The 23,094-nt window shown below is 39.2% G+C and overlaps 2 protein-coding genes across 2 annotated transcripts; both read left to right on the forward strand.

Moving 5' to 3' along the window:
• Positions 1 to 1,053: 1,053 nt before the first annotated feature.
• LOC101175655 (vesicular glutamate transporter 1) lies at positions 1,054 to 15,303 on the forward strand. Its single transcript, XM_004071510.4, has 13 exons — positions 1,054 to 1,183; positions 8,919 to 9,171; positions 9,320 to 9,438; positions 9,574 to 9,688; positions 9,761 to 9,848; positions 10,001 to 10,087; positions 10,793 to 10,935; positions 11,052 to 11,201; positions 12,607 to 12,739; positions 13,124 to 13,234; positions 14,633 to 14,760; positions 14,841 to 14,910; positions 14,983 to 15,303. Exons 1-13 carry the CDS (start codon positions 1,122 to 1,124, stop codon positions 15,282 to 15,284), a joined length of 1,761 nt encoding a protein of 586 aa, XP_004071558.2. The 5' UTR covers positions 1,054 to 1,121; the 3' UTR covers positions 15,285 to 15,303.
• A 3,229-nt stretch (positions 15,304 to 18,532) lies between these two features.
• On the forward strand, positions 18,533 to 22,964 carry LOC101154954 (GTPase HRas). The gene is made up of 5 exons (XM_004071511.4): positions 18,533 to 18,823; positions 19,093 to 19,205; positions 19,818 to 19,996; positions 21,431 to 21,590; positions 21,703 to 22,964. The coding sequence occupies exons 2-5, from the start codon at positions 19,095 to 19,097 to the stop codon at positions 21,811 to 21,813; spliced, it is 561 nt and encodes a 186-aa protein (XP_004071559.1). The 5' UTR covers positions 18,533 to 18,823; positions 19,093 to 19,094; the 3' UTR covers positions 21,814 to 22,964.
• The last annotated feature ends 130 nt before the right edge of the window (positions 22,965 to 23,094 follow it).

Genomic DNA, 23,094 nt, shown 5'->3' on the forward strand with positions numbered 1-23,094 from the left:
CGGGTTCACCTAGTTTTTACATCCTTTCAATACTATTTTAATCCTGTTGAGTATAGTTTCTTGCATTTATTAAACTCTTTAGATCTGGCATCCTCATGGGTTGATATTACCGCAGTAGTTAATTCTGCTTCTTATAGAGGGTTAACTCAAATATTAGCTTGGGTCTTAACAGGTTAAGATGTAACTACAAAGAGGAAATTTGTAGGTCACAAGTTCTTATATGACAACACACTTACTTTTTTTGAAAATATAGAAAAAATGTTGAATGTCCTTTATTTTTAAAGCTGATTCTTTTTTTCTTTAAATCTTTATCACTATTATGTAGTTCTCTGATTCTTAAGTTGGGAAAAAACACCTTCAGAAAAACAAAATATTGACACTATAGAAAACAGTTACAAATTAATGTAGATAAAGATGTGTGCCATTTAATCATGTGTATGTGCAGGTATAGGATTTTAAAATACATTATTAACAAATTCACTTGTTTACCTTAATGCCTTAATTTATGTGAACTTTCTCAGACTCACTCAAAGTGCATAAATATTTTATTATAATAGCCCGAGAAGAATCTAATTTATGTTATGATAGCATTTAGGTACTTTGATATGCAATAAAATGTAATCTTGTTTAAAAACTTTATACTTAAAGGTTTTTCATAACTGCACATTCTTTTATGTCACCGGCTGTGTCAGAATTCCACATCATAAAAAGTCTACCTACGTGTTTTTATTTTTATTTTATAACCATCAACTCCTCTGAATAACAATCATGGGGAAAAAATTGCACTTAATAGATAATATTTTTATTGTTGACACTAAAACGGCTTCTCACTTGAGTTTGTGTTCACTAAATTGTGCTAAAATCTAGTTTATCTGCTCATTTGGAGTTTTCTACTGTTTCTCTTTGTCAGTAAACCTCGTTATATCAAAATTTATCAAAGTCTGCCCGAATTTAAACTGGAGGTAGGAGGTTTGTACACCTGCCTGCGGCCCAGCTGAGGGGAGTGTGCAGGTCCGTGCAGGGAGGGGTGAGATAGAGAGCCTGAGAGGAACGGTGCGCGCTCAGGCACGAAAGGCGCGCGCGCAGGACATCAGCACACCGGCCGGGTCAAAGCTGCAAGGATGGAGATCCGACCAGACAGGTTCAAGGCTGTGGCGGGCAAAACTCTGGGGAAAATTCACAGGTATGAATTTATGACAAACGGTCCTTCCACTTTCCTGACCTGTGCCAGGTTTTTACGCGTTTTGGTGCGCGGATGCTGAGGCGTTATGGTGGGTTTCCACGCGCTCATCATGTCCCACAGCCAGTAACTTTTGAATAAATAAAAAATATATATTTTTTCAATCTAGGAGATATCCAGCTGTTAGTTTGGAGTTCCCAGATATCACGAAATCGGCTGTGCGCAGTGCGTTTATAGTGTTTAGACTTTAAAAAGTGGTTAAAATGGATGAGGTGAAGAAAAATAAATCGTAATTCCTATTATGTTGCTTCTTTTGTGTAAATTATTTTTCTATAGTTGATTATATTTGTCAGTTGTGGTCAAAGCGATATTTCAGATTAGAAGAAAGTCTGGTTATGTAATCTTTCCGTGCCTTAGTGCCATGACCTGCACGATACTCAGATGCCATCTATCTATCTATCTATCTATCTATCTATCTATCTATCTATCTATCTATCTATCTATCTATCTATCTATCTATCTATCTATCTATCTATCTATCTATCTATCTATCTATCTATCTATCTATCTATCTATCTATCTATCTATCTATCTATCTATCTATCTATCTATCTATCTATCTATCTATCTAGTTCTTATTTCTTCGAAATTATACTGATTGACAGTTTGTAAAACTTTATTTTTCAGAAGTGAATTTGTTGAAACAGTGGAATACATGTGTAATGTTTTTAAATCACTGATTGTGGTTAAGTTGGATTGAAAATGGTTTTTCCTGAGCCTCTTTTGGATTTATAGCATGTTAAGGATTTTTCAAGGAACTTCCAAATAATTTCTAAAACATTTTTCCCGTTGAATAAGAAATTTAACAATGACAGTTTAATTGATACATTTTCAAGTACCATGGATAAAGTCATTTATATGGTCAATTCCTCGTCAACTTTTGCCGGTTCAGCACTTAAAAACAATCAACATAAATGAATTATATGTCAATTTATGGGTTGACGGACCCAAAATGTCAAGGTAAAAAAGAAAGAGATTAAAAACACTGACGGAGCTACTTGCAATAATGTTAAGCTTTCACTCTCTGGATTTGAGGTAGCAACCAAACGTATAAATCCCGTCCTGAAATAGCCTGTTTTTCAGTCCAGCTGTCGAGCCATGCAAATCCCTGAACTCTCCCCTCCCACTCTCTCCATCCCGGCCCATGTCACTTCCTCCAGCCGCTGTCTCCTCCTTCATCTGCTGATGCACAGGCATGGGACATTTTCAATCGACTGAGGTCTCCTGGATTTGACAAATCTCAGGCTTTTTCTCTTTCTCTCTCATTGGTCGGACGCCATGTGTGCACACAGCCTGAGTGGATGCTGATAGAAATTTGATGTGCTGGAGCCGATTCAAACTTTAGAGCACATTTTTTCAGCTGATCAAGTAACTTTTATTTTTAACAAGACTTGTAGGTACAAATAAAATTAAGCATTGTGTAAACATGTTTTTTTTCTGCCACTTATAAAAATAAAAGTAAGAATTGGAACACAAGACTTCCCTGAATGATGTAACTAGATGAGAGCAATCTCACCACTGCATAGAGAAAACCGTGATGCCCCTGATGGAAGCAGCCAGGAGTTCATCTATTATTTAGACATTTTCTCTATCAGAATGCATTTCTTGTTTCTATATTAAACACACAGAAACTCCACATCTGTTCAATACCTTTACATTTTTTAACAAAAGCCTTAAAAATTGCATGCACATTTATCCAACACTCTCTAACCTGAACCATAATCATAAAGTTCACGTATCTTACAGGCTTTCTCACATAAAAATGTTCTCCACCAGTTATTAAAAGACTTTAAAATGAATTGACCAGTGCATCTGCAGGATTGCTTCACCGCACTGTGAAAGCTTATGTTTCAACAACATCCAATCCAACACATAATATAACAAGTAATCCATATTTAATCCATTTTACGTGCAGCAGAGTGCATTTCTGTGTTCCCACCTTCCAGTTTTCATTCCGAATAAAATATTCAGGCAAGAAATTCTGCAGTAATTATTAGAAATATTTCCAATTCAGAGGTTTGTACCAGTTTTTTGTCAGCGGATTTCTTATTTTTATGCCCTTTTGCAAAAGGGTGCTTTTGAAAACTGTTTAAGAAAAAAGCTTTCTTGGTATTTTTCGTGTGTATTTGTAAAAGCATGCTGACATCCATGCAGGTTTGTGCAAAAGCATTCACAGATGATGTATTTACTGCAGCCGAGCAGTTTGTAGAGTCAGCTGCAACCACCCCGCATGGCTGGTTTCTGGCAGCGGTGTTGTTAGTATGCATGATATCAGTGCAGCTTCTGCATGTCTGAACTGCTTCAATTGCTTGGTTGGAGTTTTAAAAAAAACCACACACTTTCAATAAATCATTTTCATTTTTTTCCACTAGTTTAAACTGATAATGGCCAACTGAAACGTAAGGTGATACGCAATCTGTAGTTTTTAAATACTGAGTTCACGAAGGTCATGCAGGTTGTTATTTGGGTATAGTGGTTAATTCTACAATAGATGGTGTGTTTCCACAGAAAAGAGGGGTAAAAAGGCAAAGTGACAGAATGGGAAGGAGGGCGTCTCCCAGGGTGACACAGTCCCACAGAGACCCAATCTGTTCACTTCAGGAACGGTGAGAGACTCACAAAGAAAGGGGGAGACACCAATATTAATATTACAGTGTAACAGAATAATTTCATTATATGATTAATAATCAAATAAACTCATTTTCCTGTTTGCTGGAAAAGAAAAGGCAAAGAATGGAATACATGAGGAACACTCAGCAGGGCATTTGAGGTTGTGTAATAGTTTTACTCTCTTGCTCTTTTCCTGACTTCCTCGTAAAATATTAGTGCGTCTCATGTGATCGATGTCCTTTATTACAAAGGACATCGATCATATGAGACGCACTAATATTTTGTCAAAATTCCAGGTTATTGCAGATACATAAACTGCAATAATCTCCAGTCATAAAGATGAAGTTTGAATTTAATTTTTTGCAACACTTTTATGTCTAACTTTTGCCACATTGCTCACCCTCATGTTGCCCCAAAGCTGCTGGTGTGGATCCAACCTTTCTGTAACTTTGGACATGATGCAATTTTATAAATTCAAATGTTAAATCCTTGCTTTATCTACATACAGACGAAAAAGTCTTTTGTTTTTTTTGCTGCCTTCCAATAGCCTCAGATTGACTCCACATATGATTGAATTAGTTTAAATACTTTATTTACAAAATACAATGTTAATTGTACAGTTTTAACAATAAAGAACCAAAATCCTTTCTAAAAATCGTTTTTATTGTTTTTTCAATGACAATCCAGCAGGATATGGGCAATTATGCTAAAAAATAACAAGATGTAACATTTTGGCATTAACCAAATATCTGCTCAGCTTTTATTCAAAGGAAATCAGATATTTAAATTGTGTGGATTAAACCAATGATCCACAATAACCCAGTAAAAACCTTTCTTTATCATTTTTCCTTACGTATAAGTATATATAAGTAAAATAAATATAATTAAATAATTATAATTTTACTTTTTGTGGAATTAATGCTAAAATGAATCAACCAATGAATGTGTTGAGGCCATTCTGTGTATTTTATCATTTTAGTTTAATTGTTTTAAGGCTGTGAAGAGAAAGAGGGTCTAAGGGAAGTTTAGCTTAGCCTGTTTAGTTTAGCTATCAGCTATTGCATTTTATTACAAATTTAATGTTTTTGGCCCATGGAGACAACTGTATTGTAATATTTAACGCGTCGATCAAAATCCTAAATCTGTTTATATGAGGGTCGTGGTATATTTTGGGGCTCCTTTTGGTTTCTGACTCGTGATGTGAGGACCGTCACCTCCTCCCTAAACCAAAAAAAAAGGAGCTCCATGGGAGTTGCTCCCCGTCAGTACTTTGAGCTCTAAATGAGAACAAATATGTATGCTGCATCCTAACTTAGCAGCTAACTCACCAAAAGCATTTAGATCGCAGGTTGATGAGCTCTTTAACTCCCCACATTTGTTATTTACAGTTCTACTATTTTGGACTCACTGGGTTATTTGCCCTTTAGAGGAAGGCATCTGTAATTAAGCAGCGTTTGCTGTGGGCTTGTCTCGTTAGCTCGTACCATATGGGCAGGTGTCAGGCTGCAGCCTGCTGATGGCTAATGAAGCTGCTCCTGAAGGCCTTCCCAACTCTGAAGGAAGAGATTGACTTTGGGCGTGTCAGCACATTTGTTCAGCACTGAGGAACTTAATTGCGAGGGCAGTTTCTTCCTAAAGACCCACTCCGTTAAAAATTGTGTTTGTGTACATGTTCTTGTGACATTTTTGAGGGACATGTATAAAGAAAAGTAAGCTCAAATTTTCATTTCTGAATAATTACTTTATTAAAAAATTGTTGTGATTCAGGAGCAGAGGAAAAAATCCAGTTGGAAAAGAAAGACTGTATTTGTGGCAGAAAATACTCTGGGCGGGCCACAACCTGCCTGCTTTGAGCTCTCAGTAACAGAGAAGGGAAGGGGGGGCGGGGTTGCTCTGCACGCAACCAGGAGCGAATTTCTAAGGAACTCCTGCCGCTCTGCAGAAACTGTCCTGAAACTGTTGGCTTGAAAGTGGCACAATCTTAATCAAAAGACCCCTGGAAATGCTTTTAAAATAGATCAAAAGAAGATTGGAGTGGAACTTTAAGCTAAGACTCATTGCTAATAATATGCAGTTATTTTTGGTTGATGGTATATGCACGGTTTTCCGTGTGAGCAGCACATTACGTGGTAGAAATTCAATTTGCCACATGTAATATGTATGGCCTAGACACGCTTTGCTGCATTGCCCGCAGATATTTTAAGTTAGTCCAAGGTTGCATTTTGTTGTAGTTAAAATAAAACTCAAACTTAAAGTTCCATTATCTGTCACACACCTAGGTATGCAAAATGTTTATCTGCATTTGATTCATCCCTTGGAGGAGCGGTGAGCTGCAGACACAATCACGCTTAGGAACTATTTGGTGGTTTAACCCTAACCACAACCGTAATCCTAACCTTGTAGCCTTTCTCTGGGTCTGTGCAGCCAAGAAAAAAGTTCTGGACCGACCGGATGTATTTCGAAAAATACGTGCGAATAGACATTTTCATTCTTTTTTTATTGTTAGATGTGTCTACATATCTCTTAAATTAATATAGTAATTCAGAGAAGTGAGTGTACATCCATCCTCCATTCCCACTTAGTCCTGTGCAGGGGTGGTTATGACAGTACGTCCCAACTACAGGGTTCAGGGGAAATACACCTGGAGCAGGTTACTAGAGTCACATGCTACCAAGGGAAAATATAGAGACACCCATCAACACATGAAGTCTTTTTTAGACTGTGGGAAGAAGCTGGAGTTTTCAGATAAAATCCAAACCTAAGAACTCAGTGGTGATTCAAATCATGCAGGATCTTCCAGTGCCATCCACTCCACCATCCTGCAGCCATGTTGAGAGCATTAATTACCAAATCCCTTCAATATGAAGTGTTTCTTGAATCGGGTCAGCGTGAAACGTGACAAAACGATGGAATGTACAGAACCATGTTCAGAGTGCAACTGCCCCTCCATATTCATTTCCGGAAGTAAATCATTTTTGTAATCCTAATCTGAACGCTGAGGCAGATTAAGAGAGCGAGAAAGTCTGCATGCCTGTTAATCTCCTACAGATCCAAGAGCGTTGCTTCATGAAGTATTTCTCCTCTGTTATCCATCGTGTTGAATCCTTTGGGATCACAGATTCACGATTTATTTATTGCATTTGCATATATAAAAAATGCTTTTTTATTTTATTTTCAGTGTTCTGTGATTGCAAAGAGATTACAAGCTGCTGTGTGGAAATGGGGGGAGGGAGAGCAATCCACATGCATAGCTGTAACAACATCTTGTGTGAAACAGGCAGAGAACAGGGCATGCAAGCCAACAGATAAATAGATAGTGACAGATTACGGTGTAAAAGCAGGAGTGAATTATTTATCTGACTCAAAAACATATCAATAATTAACCAGCTCCACAGTCTGACTCTGTTTGTGTTAACCTTCCTGAATAAGTTATCATCACGACAGTCTTATTTTGGGACATATTGAAGCCCAATTTTATTTGCTTAAAAGTACAGCACTCCTTAAAACCTCCATCACGTCTTTTTTTTCTGATGATGATTCTCCAGCTCATTGACTAACTGGATCAGCCTAACGCAAAGTGGATTGTTGGCACATGGCTGTGCATTGCAGTGAACTGAAACATGTCGAAAAAAACCAAACACACAACTATGATAAAATAGGAACATGTTGGAAACTGTGGCATTGTGTCTCATTAAGCAGAGGTATGCTGGTCGAGTGTGTGTGTGTTAGTGGGGAACTGTTGTTGAGGGTATTTGGGCTGTAAAACACAGATGGCCTCTCTTCTGACTTCTCTGTGTGACTCCTGTGGAAAAATGCGACCCAGGAAGGTGCTACTTGATAAAGATAGAAGTGGTGCATGTTAAACAATAACTTAAGATATTGCTGACATCCTTTAGATGTGTGCGGTTAAACGAAATTTGCAATATTTTAGTTGATGCAGGAAAAAAAATTAGGTTTGCCTCTTAAAACATTGACTGGTCACATCTGATGAAAGATTTTTTTATGACCACAATCAATTTAAAAATATTACATTTGAACGTTTGTTTAAAAAAATGGAAAAAGAAACTTCATGCAGTAAATATACCATTTGGTTTGAATGCTGTTGTTGACTGTAAATTAAAAAAAAATGATTTATTTTTTTAGTTTTAGTTTACCAATTAAAAAGCACCAGTGCGGCTTCAGGTCCTTAAGAGAGGACAAGAAAAAAAAAAGACACATGCAGCCTTTGCTATTTAACTAGTGACAGCTGCTTCCACATGCTGCGACTCACCAAGTCGGACACGACCCCAACATGGAGCAGGCTGTCTGCATGGAGGCGCGTGTCCATGCGAGACGGACACACAAACGATGTGAATCTGTGACGCAAAACAGGACATTGGTAAAGAAAAAACAAAAATACATCTTGGTGCTGTGAGACTGAATTTTTAGACACATAAAATTTAAACTATCGGACCGTATTTTCAGACGATGATTATGTTTCCCACCTGAATTGTCACCGGTTTTAGTTGTGACTTGATAGTATTACTTTTTGGGTTTCTTTGAATATCTATAAGGCTAGTTGAGCATTTAAGTACTTACTACAATTTAAGAGATTCCTCTGTTGGCCAAGAACAAAGTAGCTTTTGGTTAAAAACAGTGAAGTAACATTAAACACACAGATATTGAATAAAATATTCACAGGCAACCTCAGACCTCTAGAAAACTCTAGATATTTTCACGTCAACACACTTTTAAACTACTTAAATGCTATTACTTTAGTCTATAGACTAAAATAAATAGTTACTGTACTAACTAAAACTGGAATTACAAAGTATTCCAGAACATCAACTTTTTTTGTTTTTGTTTACAGTTGGCGTACGAGATTGTACTTCAAAAGAAAGTTCATAAAATAGACTCCGAAACTGTATTCCACACAGATTTCCACAGATTATTATAATTATAATTATTATAATTAAAATAGCATTTGTTAATAATATTTAATTTTATTAACAGACAACAAAAGACTTTCTAGGATCTCAACTTTTTTTTAAATGTATCCCTGCATCTTCCTATGTTTCTCTGCTCTAAGGTTGATCGAGAAACGCCAACCAAATGGAGAAACCATTGAGTTGTCGGCAGAGGGCCGCCCTGAGCTGGTGGAGGAGAAGGAAATGCCCGTGGTGGACTGTACCTGCTTCGGTCTCCCCAGGCGGTACATCATCGCCATCCTGTCTGGCCTGGGGTTCTGCATCTCTTTTGGTATCCGCTGCAACCTCGGTGTGGCCATCGTAAGCATGGTCAACGACCACACAGTCTACAAAGGCAACAAGGAAGTGCTTGTGGTAAGAGGCAAAAATGAAGTGAATGAAAGTGATATTGTTTCTCACTGACATGGATATGACGTTGAATTCCTGAAAAAGCAATACATAGTCAAGCAATGTCATTTCAATGAGTTCAAACTAATGATTGTCATCCCTTTCATCCCTACAGGCTGCACAGTTCACCTGGGATCCAGAGACAGTGGGGATGATCCATGGCTCCTTCTTCTGGGGCTACATAGTCACACAGATCCCGGGTGGATTTATATGTCAAAAATTTGCAGCAAACAGGTCAGTTTGTGCTCAATCACAGCCCAAAATGTCCTATTTTACTGCTGATCATCACACATCCTGACGATCTGTGTGGCATCTTTCCATATATTCTCATTGCTCAGTCTGAGTTGTTTGTCCTTTTTTGTGTTTAAGAGTGTTTGGGTTCGCCATTGTGGCCACATCCACCCTCAACATGCTGATTCCATCTGCGGCTCGCTGCCATTATAGCTGCGTCATCCTTGTCAGGATATGTCAAGGCCTTGTTGAGGTACAGCACAGAGGTTGTGAGTGCGTGCGTGTTGTCTTGTTGGACTTTCCTTGACTGTATTTTGCCCCTCAGGGTGTATCATACCCTGCCTGCCATGGGATCTGGGCTAAGTGGGCGCCTCCTCTCGAGAGAAGTCGGTTAGCCACAACAGCCTTTTGTGGTAACATTTTCCCAGAATTCTGCGGCCCTCTTTGGATCTGATTTTAAGAATGGCTCTAGTCAAAAGACTTATTAAAAATCTTTTAAAATAAACTTAATGAAAAGTTTGTGGAATAAAAATGATTTTGCTGTATTTTTTGTGTGAATTCTCAGGATCCTATGCAGGGGCAGTAGTGGCGATGCCTTTAGCTGGGATACTGGTGCAATACATCGGGTGGCCTTCTGTATTTTATGTCTATGGTTAGTACCCTCATACTCCTATTGTTGTTAATCAGCTGCACTATCATCATTTTTGGGAAAAAATCTCTTCTGCACTGTGAAAGTCCAAATGTCAGCAACATCTCCATTTACAGTTCAGTTAAAGACCAACTCCAATCATCTTTTGATCTATTTTAACTATGTTTATGCCATTTTTAGCCAAAAACAAAAACGTAGTTTCTGCAGAGCGGCTCCCACAAGCTTACAGCCCCTCATAACCCCAACCTAATATTACCGGTGCAACAAAAATATTGAGGAATATTGGGGCTATGTAGTTTTGAGCCAGATACCAGCTGGAACGAGGAAAACAAAGACTTACATGGATCCATTTGTCTGCAAGTGGATGCTTCAGACTAGAGTAGAGCAGGGAGCTTGTGGCCCGCCCATAATACTTTCCACAATCTTTCTCAAATTCTTTATCTGCTCCTGATTCACAATGAATTGAATAAAGAAATACTCAGAAATGCAAAGTTAAAGTTATATTTTCTTGCTAAATGTCCTCCATCATCAGAAAAATGTTAGAAACACCAAAAACACCATTTTGACAGAGTGGCTCTTTTAGTACATTTTTTTTTCTTTCTTTGGCTTTTGGAAAACTGAGTTTCTGCTTTTAACTTTTTAACCTTTCTTCATCATTTCCTTTAACTCTTCTTCCTCCTTTTTCTAATGTCTGTCTTGTTTTCTCAGGCAGCTTTGGGATCTTCTGGTACTTGTTTTGGATCCTGGTGTCATACGAAAGCCCAGCTGCCCACCCCACAATCACAGCTGAGGAGAGGAAATACATAGAAGAGGCAATCGGGGAGTCTTCGTCATTTCTTAATCCCCTTCAGGTAAACTGATGCCCCTCGGTCCAAATGCTCTGCTTCCTTCCATTAGATTTTCTTGTGAGCATCATTCCCACTTAAGTCAGTTGTTGCCTCTGATGCTGTGTGGCTTTCGGTTGCAGAAATTTAAAACTCCATGGAGACAGTTCTTCACGTCCATGCCGGTCTACGCCATCATTGTGGCCAACTTCTGCAGGAGCTGGACCTTCTACCTCCTGCTCATCAGCCAACCCGCTTACTTTGAAGAAGTCTTTGGCTTTGAAATCAGCAAGGTGAGTCTAAACCAAAAAGAAATAATCTTTCCTTCACATGTTTGCGAGTCTCTGCAAACATTTGTCATCGCCTGCTTATTTTTGCATGTAAAAAAATGTTCTTTGGTCAAACAGGAAAAGAAAGTCAAATAAGAAAGAAAGAAAGAACCAAGTTGTCAGATCATCAACTTGAACTTTTTAAAGAAGATAGGATGTTTTCACTTTTGTTTTTACTTTCTAAATATTATGAAATTGGTCAAATAGATACAAAACTGTCTGACGGATTCCATTATTTTTCACAGGTGCTGAAAAATGACAAAGTCGTATTACAAATGTTGTCTTGAATCATTTTCGTAATTTTATGTAAATACTTTACTTAGTCACTTTTTGGCACATATTTACAATTAGCATTGTTTAGAACCATCCATGTTAGAATTTAAAAAATCAACTTTCTCTCACGTTAAACATTGAAAAACAGGACCTGGACTTCCTATAGAGAAAGTAAAACAACTTTTGGTAAAACGTTGTTTTTCTTAAACCCAGTAAAATCCAGGAGAGCCTCCTACCATCCATAAAAGAGTGTACAAACTTTCAAAACTCACTTTAACCGAGTTTATCATCAACTATCATCTAGTCTCCCAGTTAAGGACTAGTGTTTATCAGTGTTTTTACTGAGATACTTAATCTGGATCCATGTTTCATCTTGTTCTGTGTTATCTGCCTGGTGACTGTAGAGGCAAGTGAGGAACGCTGCAAAAAACCCTCATTTTGATCTTTCCTATTTTGAAATGATCTTTAATATTTTGTACTTTCCTTAATAAATAAATAAACCTCTGTGAGTTTATGCTTTATTCTTTAAAGTATGTGGCGATTTACCGTTAAATTTGATTATTTTATCAAAAGAAAAAAGTCCTATTAAGTCAAATGGTTTAAAATTTAGTTAAATTTATAGCATTGTGAGAATATGTTTCATACTTGGATGTATTGAAATAAAATGTACATTTGCTCCCCTACTTAGAGAGGCCTACAAAATAAAATACACCCGAATATGCCTGACTGTTTTACGTCTATTGCCTTTTATAACACTAAGTCATCTTACCTTATTTTAATCTTAAATTTTAAAGAAAAACCGTTCCATGGGTTCATTTTATATTGTTATCATGATGCATGATGTGTGCTGCTGACCTCTTGACCCTTGCAAAAGAGATGTTGATCTCAATGGGTTTTACCTGGTTAAAAAAAGGTTAATAAAATAAATGAAATGTCTTAGTTTTGTGAAAAACTAAGGAAAAAATTAAATGAAAACATATACTGGGTCCAAAAAGACACTCGAGTTTTAGTGAACCTATTTTCAGAGAACAGAAAAGTGCTTTGCCTTGTGTTTCACACTGCAGCGCCACGTCTCCCCCCCGTCATTGTCTTTCAGGTGGGGATGGTGTCCGCTCTGCCCCATCTGGTGATGACGATCATTGTGCCTATTGGCGGCCAGCTGGCTGACTACCTGAGGAGTCACAACCTGATGACCACCACCAACGTCAGGAAGCTCATGAACTGTGGAGGTGAGGCTTTAAAGTCAAGGCCAGTGCAGGAGAGAACTGTAAGAAAAACACACAGCAAACTACTTTTTTGTTGTTGTTTTTAAAAGCAATGTAATAAATCAAACACAAGGAGAGTTTTTTTTTTGGAGTTGAAAAAATAACTAAAAAGGAACAAATTCCTGAACAAACCCACTTAAAACTGTTTATGTGACATTTTTATTCATTTTCCACTAGGAATGAAGAGCAGCAGCTGGCATCTTTAGAATCATATTAATATTTTAGCAGAACCTAAAGGTCACATCAGCATGCGCTGACAAACTCACAAGATATTTTTAACATATTTGGATCACACTACTTTGTGTTGGTTTGCTTCTTGTTTTTATGATGGCTTTTTCCCTGTTTCAGGGTTTGGAATGGAGGCCACCCTCCTGCTAGTGGTGGGATACTCTCACACCAAAGTTATTGCTATTAGTTTCTTGGTTCTCGCTGTTGGATTCAGCGGCTTTGCCATCTCAGGTGAGTGACCTCACAAGGGCTTTTACCAAAAAAACGGATTCCGTTTAACTTTCAACATTATAAGTTTTCAGTCAAGTCGATTTTTTTTTTATTCTTTAGGCCTCATCAACTGTTAGATCAGCTGCAGCATTCACTAGACATGACTTTAGGCATACATTTTAAGATTTAATGAGGCTAATTTTAAAGCTTGATCACTGCAGGTGATTGTGTCTAAGGGGATCAAGAGATCTATACATCTGGAAAACGCCCCAAACTGCTCCTGAGTGCAAAATCAATTTGTCACTGTTTCATTTAAGCAAAAAAATAAATAAATAAAAATAAAACTCATGTTTGCAGCAAAGCAGGGCTAGCTGTCATAGTTACATTTTAAATGTTCTTTCATTTTTTTAAATGTAATTACATCTAACATTTAAAAAAGAAAAATTATTTTTCCTACTAAAAATAAAAGAAAATGCATTATGGAAGCAATGGAAGCATTTTACGCATTAAATGCAAAAATCTCAACAGGATTCTGTAAGTGACGATCAACTAGATTCCATTCATTGGTTATTTTTAAGCCCAGTACAAATGCTCGGCTTGGTTTGTACATATTTCAACAAAAATCCTGGAAACATGCTCCATAAATCTTTACAAAACCCTCTTAACCCTTGTGCCATCCTATGGGGTCAAGAGGACCATTGACGTGTTCTTCCTACCATGACAAAGGTGGATAAAGGTGGAGAGGATTTCATGTAATCCATGGACACCCGTGAAGATCACAAATCATTGAAGAAAAAAGGTTCAGCACACTGTCTTGTAGGGTCTAGATGACCCAACTCCCAATGTTAAAGTGCCTAGGATAGCACAAGGGTTAAATGATTTAACAAGAACATCAATACTTAAAATGAAAACCTACTTTATAGTGAGAGAAGTAAAGCAGCTCCTGCTTTAATTATCCAAGTAGTTACAAGAAAAAAAAGTTCATGTTGTTTGTTTCCAGAAGAGCAGTTTCACATGTTTGACAACACAATCATCCGAAAGAGTTGTATTTTGTTGAATAATAATTTTTACAGCATTTTTTAAGCACACCAGCTCCAAACTGAATTAAGATGGCAGTATAGAGCTGAAAAAAAACAAAAATATCTAAGGTTTGTTTACTAATGATGGTAGTTTTGTTCTAAAATTGAAAAAAGAAACCTGCAGGCTGTTCAGCACAGCAGTCCCTCTGATTCTGGGCTGAGAGACACTTTATTCATAATTTATACACCTGGGAGGTACAAGTAAAAGTAGATGCTATTGCTCATCTGCACATCCTTCTCTCCCATACTAGTCCGTCTCACCTACTGTAAGTGCATCTGTCTTACAGAGACTATAACTTTCAGCAACATCACCCAGAGCTGTTTGTGTTCTCTCCTTCAGGGTTTAATGTCAATCACTTGGATATCGCCCCTCGATATGCCAGCATACTGATGGGCATCTCAAACGGCGTTGGTACTTTATCTGGAATGGTGTGTCCTCTCATCGTTGGAGCCATGACCAAACACAAGGTGATTATTCCAAAACCTGTGAAAGCTTGAAGGTACGTTACGTGGGAGGTGCTAAAGAGGAAACCTTTCAATCGTTTCAGACCCGAGAGGAGTGGCAGTACGTCTTCCTTATAGCTTCACTGGTTCATTATGGAGGAGTGGTTTTCTATGGTAGGACTCTGATCAATCCATGTTTGGCCAAGAGTTTCTGCTTTAAATGCAGACGTTTCTTTCCCCGTTCAGGACTCTTTGCATCGGGAGAAAAGCAGCCGTGGGCGGACATTGAGGACACAAGTGACGAGAAGTGTGGCATAATTGATGAGGATGAATTAGCCAATGAGACTGAGGAACTATATCGAGGGGGCGGGCAGTACGGAGCCATCAATCAACCGGTGGTTGGTTCAAATGGAGGAGGAGGAGGAGGAGGAGGAGGAGGAGGAGGAGCGGGATGGGTGACAGACTGGGACAAGTCTGAGGAGTATGTTCAACCTCCAGGACACAACTCCTACATGCATGAGAGGGAGAAGGAGAAAGAGCTGACATAAGAGAGTGAATTGACACAAAGAAAACGAAAGGAAAGAACGAGGGAGGATGAGAGCCACTGCTGTACCAGAATGCCCTGCTGTGTGCTTTTGTACAACATTTACATCTTGTGCATGTTGAGAGTGTGTGTCTGCTTCTTTCCTAGTGTGTGTGTGCGGACATGCAGGCATCAGATGGTTTTTTTTTTTAAAGTAGACAAAATTGACTAAATTGGACCTTTTCTCCCACACATCCGCCCTGCTCCTGGGTTCAGAGTGACTGGTCTTGTTCCGCGAAATCCCTGCAAGCGTTTGTGTACTTCGGTGTGCGTGTGTGTGTGTTGGTCTTTTGCATGTGCAACAGTTTGCTCATGCAACAGGCATTGTGTTGTACTGTCATGTGTAAACTGTGTACACAATCTCTTCTCCTTTTTTTTAAACTTTATTTTGAAAGGACACAAGCAGAGAACATTGCTGATCACAAAATGTGGTGTTGCTTCTTGTAACCCTTGTGCTATCCTAGGCATTTTAACATTGGGAGTTGGGTCATCTAGACCCACTAGACAGTGCTCTGAACCTTTTTTCTACAATGATTTGTGATCTTCACTGGTGTCCATGGATTACATGAAATCTTTCCACCTTTATCCGCCTTTGTCATGGTAGGGAGAACACGTCAATGTAAGGGTGGGGTCATCTAAGATAGCACAAGGGATAAATTATAGCATTCAATTCAAATCAGAGGAATGAATGGAAAACAGCGCCTTTTTTTTTAAGCGGTGATATTTGGGAAAATGGGTCAACCACTCGATGATTAAGTAAGTCTGTATGGATTCATTTCTGCAATGTCTTTACAGTTTTTTCTGTCCATTTCCATGTTGTTACTTTTGAGAGGAAAAAGGTGTTTGGATGTCTTGTCAGTCCATACGTATGAAGTTTAAAACCTGTCAAACACTCAATCTCACCTGGGTATCTGACCTGAGTATAGGTCACAAATTCCTGGGGATGATGATCAGAAGCTTGAAAGTTTATAGTCCCCCCATCTTCATCCAAAAAAGATGGGCCAAAACAACAGTCGGTTTACTCGCTTGGAAAAGTTGTACTTCTGAAAATGCTTGCACAAACTGCATTTTGTTCAGGCCTTTCTCTCTGTTCAAGCAGCTAGTTTCCCCCCCCCCCCCCCCCCCCCTCTTCTCCCCATGTAAGTCATGTCTGTGTTGGAGGGTCAAAGCTTTTCAGCCTATCTGTGTCAGCCAGTGCGTGCAGGTGCTGGGAAATTGTGCGGTGAGCATGTTTTAATGAGCACTGTACCCTGCCTGCCCTATCCTCTGTTCCTCTCATTTACAAACAACACTCGATGATACCCACCTGATTTCCATCAAGCGGAACTGACAGCTAGTACAGATTGAATGCGTGCACACGTGAATGAATTTGAAGAATTTAGAATCAAAGGTTTGCAGAGAATGTGCTCTGTTCAGCCGGTCCCTTTCAAAGCAGCACCCTTTCCGTAACAATGGCATGACACCTGAGCAATTGGGTGTTTTTCTAGCAAAGGTACTTAATTTTTGTGCAATATGTGGACTGCAGTTCTTCACAGTCATACATAGATTACAACAAGAAAGTTTTATAGATTCCATTTAAGAATAAAAAAAAAAAGAATGTCAAGAGTGAAAATATGTTGGTGATATCTGTTAACAAAGGGTTGGAGTTTTAAGTTATATTGTTTAGAGTGCAACATCTTTAAGACTTGACTGATTATTCCTGTGAACAGTTTCATTTCCAAGTGAAGTGTTGTAGCTGTGTATCTTTAATCAAGTTTCCTATTTTTTTTCAGTTTATGGCTGTTTCATTTTTGTCATCGCCCCTCACGATGAAATGTGTCATTATCTGATGGGAATCTGTATAAGAATAAGTTTAAAACAAGGAAGTGATGATTTTTAAGGATGCAAACATGTAGATGGGATTTAATGTATAAAATGTGAGATAACCTTGTGAGAAAATAAAGATTTAAGAAGTTTAAGAGGCTGGTGTTGATTCTGCACAATCATGCTGTTAGGGCTTTTCACTCACGTCTTGCCTTATCGTCCCACGTTATATTGAGGTTAAATGTTGTACATAAAGAGTACAATGTATTTCTCTTTTTATTCTTTCAGGACAGATGGATGTTGGATTATCTCTGTGATTTTAGGCAAAGATTAGATAGGACAGCAGATGCACTCAGTGGGAGCATGAGGCAACCCAAGCGTCACAGAGAGAGAAGTGAGAGTGAGGAGGAAAAATGGTGCCGCTCATTTGTGTAAATGCATGAATGTCCATTCACCTTTTTAGAAAATGATGTGAGTTTGGAAATGTTTTTTTATCTTAAAACTGGTGGACTCGCACACATTTTTAGTGACGAGAGGGGAAGCTTTGATAAAACTATATTTTTTAAATTTGTTAATTATTTACTTTAAGTAAAAAAAAATTAAACAAAAATTTAAAGACCTGATTTTTTTAAACATTGTATTTTTGACAGACTTTACAGGAAATAGCTTGGGGGGAGTAGTTCTAATTACAGTAGTCAATTTATCCTGATGACCACAAGAGGGCGCTAAAGATCCCCACGATGTGACTTGACTGTCAGTACCGACTTAACATTTATAAAGCATTGTGCTGGTAAACAAGTCAGAATCTTAGAGGTATTAATTTCATCTATCGCATACATATGCTTACATCACAAGACAGATTTAATTATAAACACACGTAACTATAAAAATCCCGCTCTTTTAACCTCAAAATGTATAAATTCCTATCTGCAAATAACTTTTAAAAAGTAATGAGAAAAAAACTTCTAGCGCTTTGAACATGGGTTATGCCATCAATTTTAAATAATTTTCAGGATTTTCACAATTGCATTTTGACTTCATAATCGGGGTCTTGATTAAAGATGTTTCCGCTTGAAACTTTCAAAATAAAGATTTTCAGAAACGAGCGTAAAACAGAAGACATTCTCCACAAAGACTTATTTCTGAATTTTTCTTATTGTTTTTCTAGCTGTATATTTCTACGTGTTATCATTCATATAAACAATTAAAATGTACCTTTTATTAATTTATCTACGGGTTGGTGATGGAGTAGACAGCAGCCCAAAAAGCCGCGCCCAAATAAAGTCCTCCCTCTTTGCAATTGGATGAATCCCAATCTATAGGCGGGGCTAAAGACCATATCCAACTGTGATTGGTCTAATTTCTCGTTAGTTCAGCCACAGTTACCTTATTGGTTCTTAAAGTGAAGGATTAACGTTAAAAGACTTGGTTTTACAATGAACCACAATGGAGAAGTAGGAGTAGCTGCAATTCAGACAGACTTTTCTCTAAAAATTGACTTTGTTTAAAAGCTTTTCAGGGGTTTATCTGACATTTGGAAGGCTATTTATGTGAGAGGAAAGTTGTTTGAGACAAATGTTAGTGTAGAGCTTCTGGTTTGAACGAGAGATTTGGTTGGGGCTAACGCTAGTATGTAGCATGCTAATTGTGAATTCGTCGTAAACTCATCTGTAATTTCGGTGTTACAAGTTCCACACACAGGTAAGATCACTTTTAGTGTTCCCTTTCATAACAGTCAGTAGTGTTTTCAAAAGATGCAGCTGTGCCTGTGAGGATTTATCAGCTGCGATTAAAGAAAAAGGCAAACGTCAAGGAATGAATCTGGGTCGGTCTCTCTCTCTCTCTCTTCGCAATGTCCGTTTAGCTGAAGGAAGCGGGTGGATCTCGTTAATGATCAGCTGACAGGAGGGGTAATGAGATTATGAAAGCTCGGTTTGTAACGCCGTCCACCTGTTGGGTCTCCTCCTCAGGTATGACCGAGTACAAACTGGTGGTGGTCGGGGCTGGAGGTGTGGGGAAAAGCGCCCTGACCATCCAGCTCATCCAGAACCACTTTGTGGACGAATATGACCCAACCATTGAGGTAAGGGGCGCTTTCCCTTCATCTATAGGATGTTGGAGGTTGTGTATTCATTTGTCATATATAATTGCTATAGAAGTAGACATTCTTTGTGATCATGAATGAGAAAATAAGTCTGCAGAACATAAAAAAGCACTAAATAAAACCTGGAGCAACCAAATGGATCACAAAGATTTCATTCAGTGTATTTCCATTTATATTAAAAAATGTGGGGTTTGTGATTAAATGTAATCCCATTTTGAATTTTTTACATCTTCAGCAACGAGTGCTCCCTTTTGATTTGTATGTGGTTCATAAATACTTTGTAAAATACATTTTCAATGCGTTTCTTTATAAGTTTTTAGATACATCTGCGGCGAAATCTGTCAAACGGAGGAGGATGGATGCTCAAATATTTAAAATGAGGCTGCGCCGTTACGTTGATCAGAGCCTTTTATAAGCTTTTGTTGGGGTCATGTTTGGTTCTGTCTGCTCTCCTTTGACAGCATGAAAAAAATATTAGTTGCATTAAAGTTGGAAATGTTTCAGAGTTGACTGAATTTCCTCCCGCTCCTATGCGATACAGCGTTCTCCTCCATCGACTCTGTTGATAACCGTTTGTGTGCTGTGGGACAGGACTCCTACAGAAAGCAGGTGGTGATCGACGGAGAGACGTGTCTGCTGGACATCCTGGACACTGCAGGTCAAGAGGAGTACAGCGCCATGAGGGACCAGTACATGAGGACGGGAGAGGGCTTCCTCTGTGTGTTTGCCATCAACAACGCAAAGTCTTTTGAGGACGTTCATGTGTACAGGTACGGGACGCTTCGGGATCTGTGTTTAAATGCTCTGCTGGTTTCAAACATTTGCAACTGCAGTGGCGGCTGGCAAAGTAAAACGCTCTTTATCATCAGTGGCACCGGGACATTTATTTACTGAGGAAAAAGCAAGCTTTCAAAAAATACAAGTAATCTGGTCTTTATAGGTTTTTTTTTTATATGTATATAAATGCATCCAGTAGCTCTACAAGTGCAGCCTCCCGCACACCAAACCTGCCTGCATTGCTCTGTTTCTGCACATAGTTGACTGTTTGACCTTTTTGCAAAGACTATAAGTGTGAAGAATGTCGCCTGTCCAGCTTCAATGAGCCTCTGCAACTAGTTTCTGTCTCAAATCTGATTTCCTGTACCACCCTATCATATTAAAAGCATGGAAGCAAAGTAAAAAGACCAAAATTCAACTGATGGGGTTTATAACATAATTTTGTGGTAGTCCCAATTCATTAATTCCAATGGAAAAATGGAATCATATGTATACAATTTACTCTCTACTTATTAGTAAATGTTTTTGCTAGAGAGCAACACTTGTGCTAAAGCAGGTATTTCATTTAGAGACTCGCTGTGGGCCAAATAGTCAACAAACTAGTAAATGCCTGAGTTAAATATTTTTTAAAAAGTGCCTCGATAGGGATTTTGCTGGAGAATCACATGTTGCTGCACCTCTACAGTGCAGACCATGAATGAGACAGTGGAGGGTCAGTGAGCAGGGCTGCATGCGGGATGTGCAGAGTCCTACTTTTAGGAAGTGAAGCAGTTTGAGGCTTGTGTTTTGTTGGCAGAAAATGCAGCTGTATTATGATGTAGAACAGTCTCAATGTCTAAGGTAAGGGGTCTTCAAATCCAGACCACAAGGGCCCCCTGCCCTCTTTCTGTCCATAAACCCACGTCACTGCGGCTTTATACCTTTGAACACCAGGTGATCAGAAGCAGGTGGAACAGAGATACTGGGGAAAAAAGCATGCATGACCTGGATGGCCTGGATCGGGACAGCCCTGCATCTAAAGCTACGTTCAGTCCATGGTGTTCACACTGGACAAGCAGGGAGGGGCTTCTTCTTCTTCTTTGTCTACTATTTACTAGCGCATGTCCGTCACATACACTTGGAAGGGACTTGGTGCAAATCTGATGAATCTGGCTCCAGGCTTTTTCGTCCACAGCTCTATTCCGATATATGAAAGATGTAAATCCGGTCTGACACAAGCCGCAATTATTAATTTCTCCTCCATGTTCAATTTTCACACAGTTGGCACTTGCGTGAAATAAAAGGAACATCGCCCATGCGTTACTACCAAATCAGTTCTGTCATCCAATGGCTGTGCGTTATGTACCCAGAGCCCCAAAAACTGTTGTAGAAACATACATAGCTACACATTAACGGGAGTTTTGAACGCGGATTTTTGTGTGTCGCAGAGAGCAGATCAACCGAGTGAAGGACAGTGACAACGTTCCCATGGTGCTGGTGGGGAACAAGAGTGACCTGAGCACCCGCACTGTGGAGACCCGGCAAGCGCAGGAGTTGGCCCGGAGCTACGGAGTCCCCTTCGTGGAGACCTCCGCCAAAACCAGACAGGTTAGTAGGACAGATGGTGACATCAAGTCTGTAGAAATCTGGAAGGCAAATAACGGAAGGTTTTTTTTTTTTAGTGACGTTTTTGGTTTCATCCATTTTTTTTCTCTGGCAGGGGGTTGAGGAGGCCTTCTACTCGCTGGTGCGGGAGATCAGAAAATACAAAGAGACCTACCGCAACAAGAAAAGCAAAAAGGGTTCTCAGAGACGGTGCACGATTCTATAGCAACACCCCCCCCCACCCACAGAGCCTGTTTCATGCTGCTCCTCCCGTCAGTGATATCCAGCAGCTCTGATGAGCTTTGTCGTCACTGTTTCCACCAAGTGCTGCCACGAAGTCCGTCATTCATCTGCAGAGTCCCTTTCCTTTATAAAGAACTTGTGCATCACTAGATTTTCGTAGCTCAAAACATTTTTGCTCCAGACTCGCAGGCGCACTCTATTTCCCTTTAGTGTTTAAGATGGAGCGTAGGGTTCAGTAGTGCCACCTTGAAACGTACTCAGGAATGACGGTCAGGTGCCGAGTAGTGACAGTCGTTTTAGACATCCGATGTCTCTGAGGTGCCACTTCTGCTGTGGACCCCCCCATCCCCCCCATCAACACTGTATTCTCCAGTCTCCTTTAACTCGCTTTCATCATCACTTTGAACGTCCCAGCACCTGCTGCAGCGCATGGATGTGCAAGCAGCTTCTCTGCACTGAAGCCAGTGTTGGACAGATTAATGTCACTGGGTGCTTCAGTCCTCAAGTAGAGCAACTTCTTGTCAGTGGATGTCCTTTTTGATGTATGTTACCAGCAAATTTTTTATTTTCTATTTTTGTAGAAGTTCAAAAAGCCCACCCCCCCCCCCCCATAAAGCTATAATAAAAATCTGTTTGCAAGTGTATTCAGGCAGTCCTCACTTCACATGTATCCCCCAGCTCCTGCTCCTGCAGTGGCGTGCGTAAAAGCAGGCGTGGCTTTAGCAGAAGATGACACCACTTCCTGAGTGATTTCTGCAAGACCTGGGGGGGGGGGGGGGGGGGGGGTGCTGTTTACAACATTGAGCAAATTTGGAAAAATTTCTCACCCAGATCCTGTATATTAAAAAAAAAAAAAGGCAAATATTCTGTTTTCAAGATCAGTGTTTGGCTGTCAAGATGGGCTGTGGTCTCAGAGGCATGTGCACTGTGACTTTCAAAATAAAATGTTCTTGATAGTATCTAAATATGAAAGCATATTGCATTCCAAAAAAAATAAATGGGTGCTCTCATTTGTGTGTATTAAACAGTTTAGGTTTTTCCCATGTTTTTAAAAACTACTGAAGTAAAGAACTCCAAACAAGCTGGGCCCCGACCTCATCTGCTCTTAAACTATAAGATGAGCTGCAATAAAAAGTTGAAAAGCCACAAATGTTTCCGTGTCAGACATGTTGGTTTTGTCTACGCAATTGTTTTGTTCTTACTTTAGCCGCAAACAGAGCAAAACGCTGAGGAAGTAACTATTTCATACTAAGTGTAATGCAGC

This window comes from Oryzias latipes, chromosome 8, assembly GCF_002234675.1.
Source record: "Oryzias latipes chromosome 8, ASM223467v1".
In the NCBI taxonomy this organism is placed as follows: Eukaryota; Metazoa; Chordata; class Actinopteri; order Beloniformes; family Adrianichthyidae; genus Oryzias; species Oryzias latipes.

What these genes read in the sequence shown, in the direction of transcription:
- LOC101175655 (XM_004071510.4), top strand. Translation starts at nt 1,122, where the DNA reads ATGGAGATCCGACCAGACAGGTTCAAGGCTGTGGCGGGCAAAACTCTG. An exon ending in GCAACAAGGAAGTGCTTGTG is followed by an intron (nt 9,172 to 9,319) that starts GTAAGAGGCAAA and finishes TCATCCCTACAG; the next exon opens with GCTGCACAGTTCACCTGGGA. An exon ending in TGGAGGAGTGGTTTTCTATG is followed by an intron (nt 14,911 to 14,982) that starts GTAGGACTCTGA and finishes TTCCCCGTTCAG; the next exon opens with GACTCTTTGCATCGGGAGAA.
- LOC101154954 (XM_004071511.4), top strand. Translation starts at nt 19,095, where the DNA reads ATGACCGAGTACAAACTGGTGGTGGTCGGGGCTGGAGGTGTGGGGAAA. An exon ending in AATATGACCCAACCATTGAG is followed by an intron (nt 19,206 to 19,817) that starts GTAAGGGGCGCT and finishes GCTGTGGGACAG; the next exon opens with GACTCCTACAGAAAGCAGGT. An exon ending in CCTCCGCCAAAACCAGACAG is followed by an intron (nt 21,591 to 21,702) that starts GTTAGTAGGACA and finishes TTTCTCTGGCAG; the next exon opens with GGGGTTGAGGAGGCCTTCTA.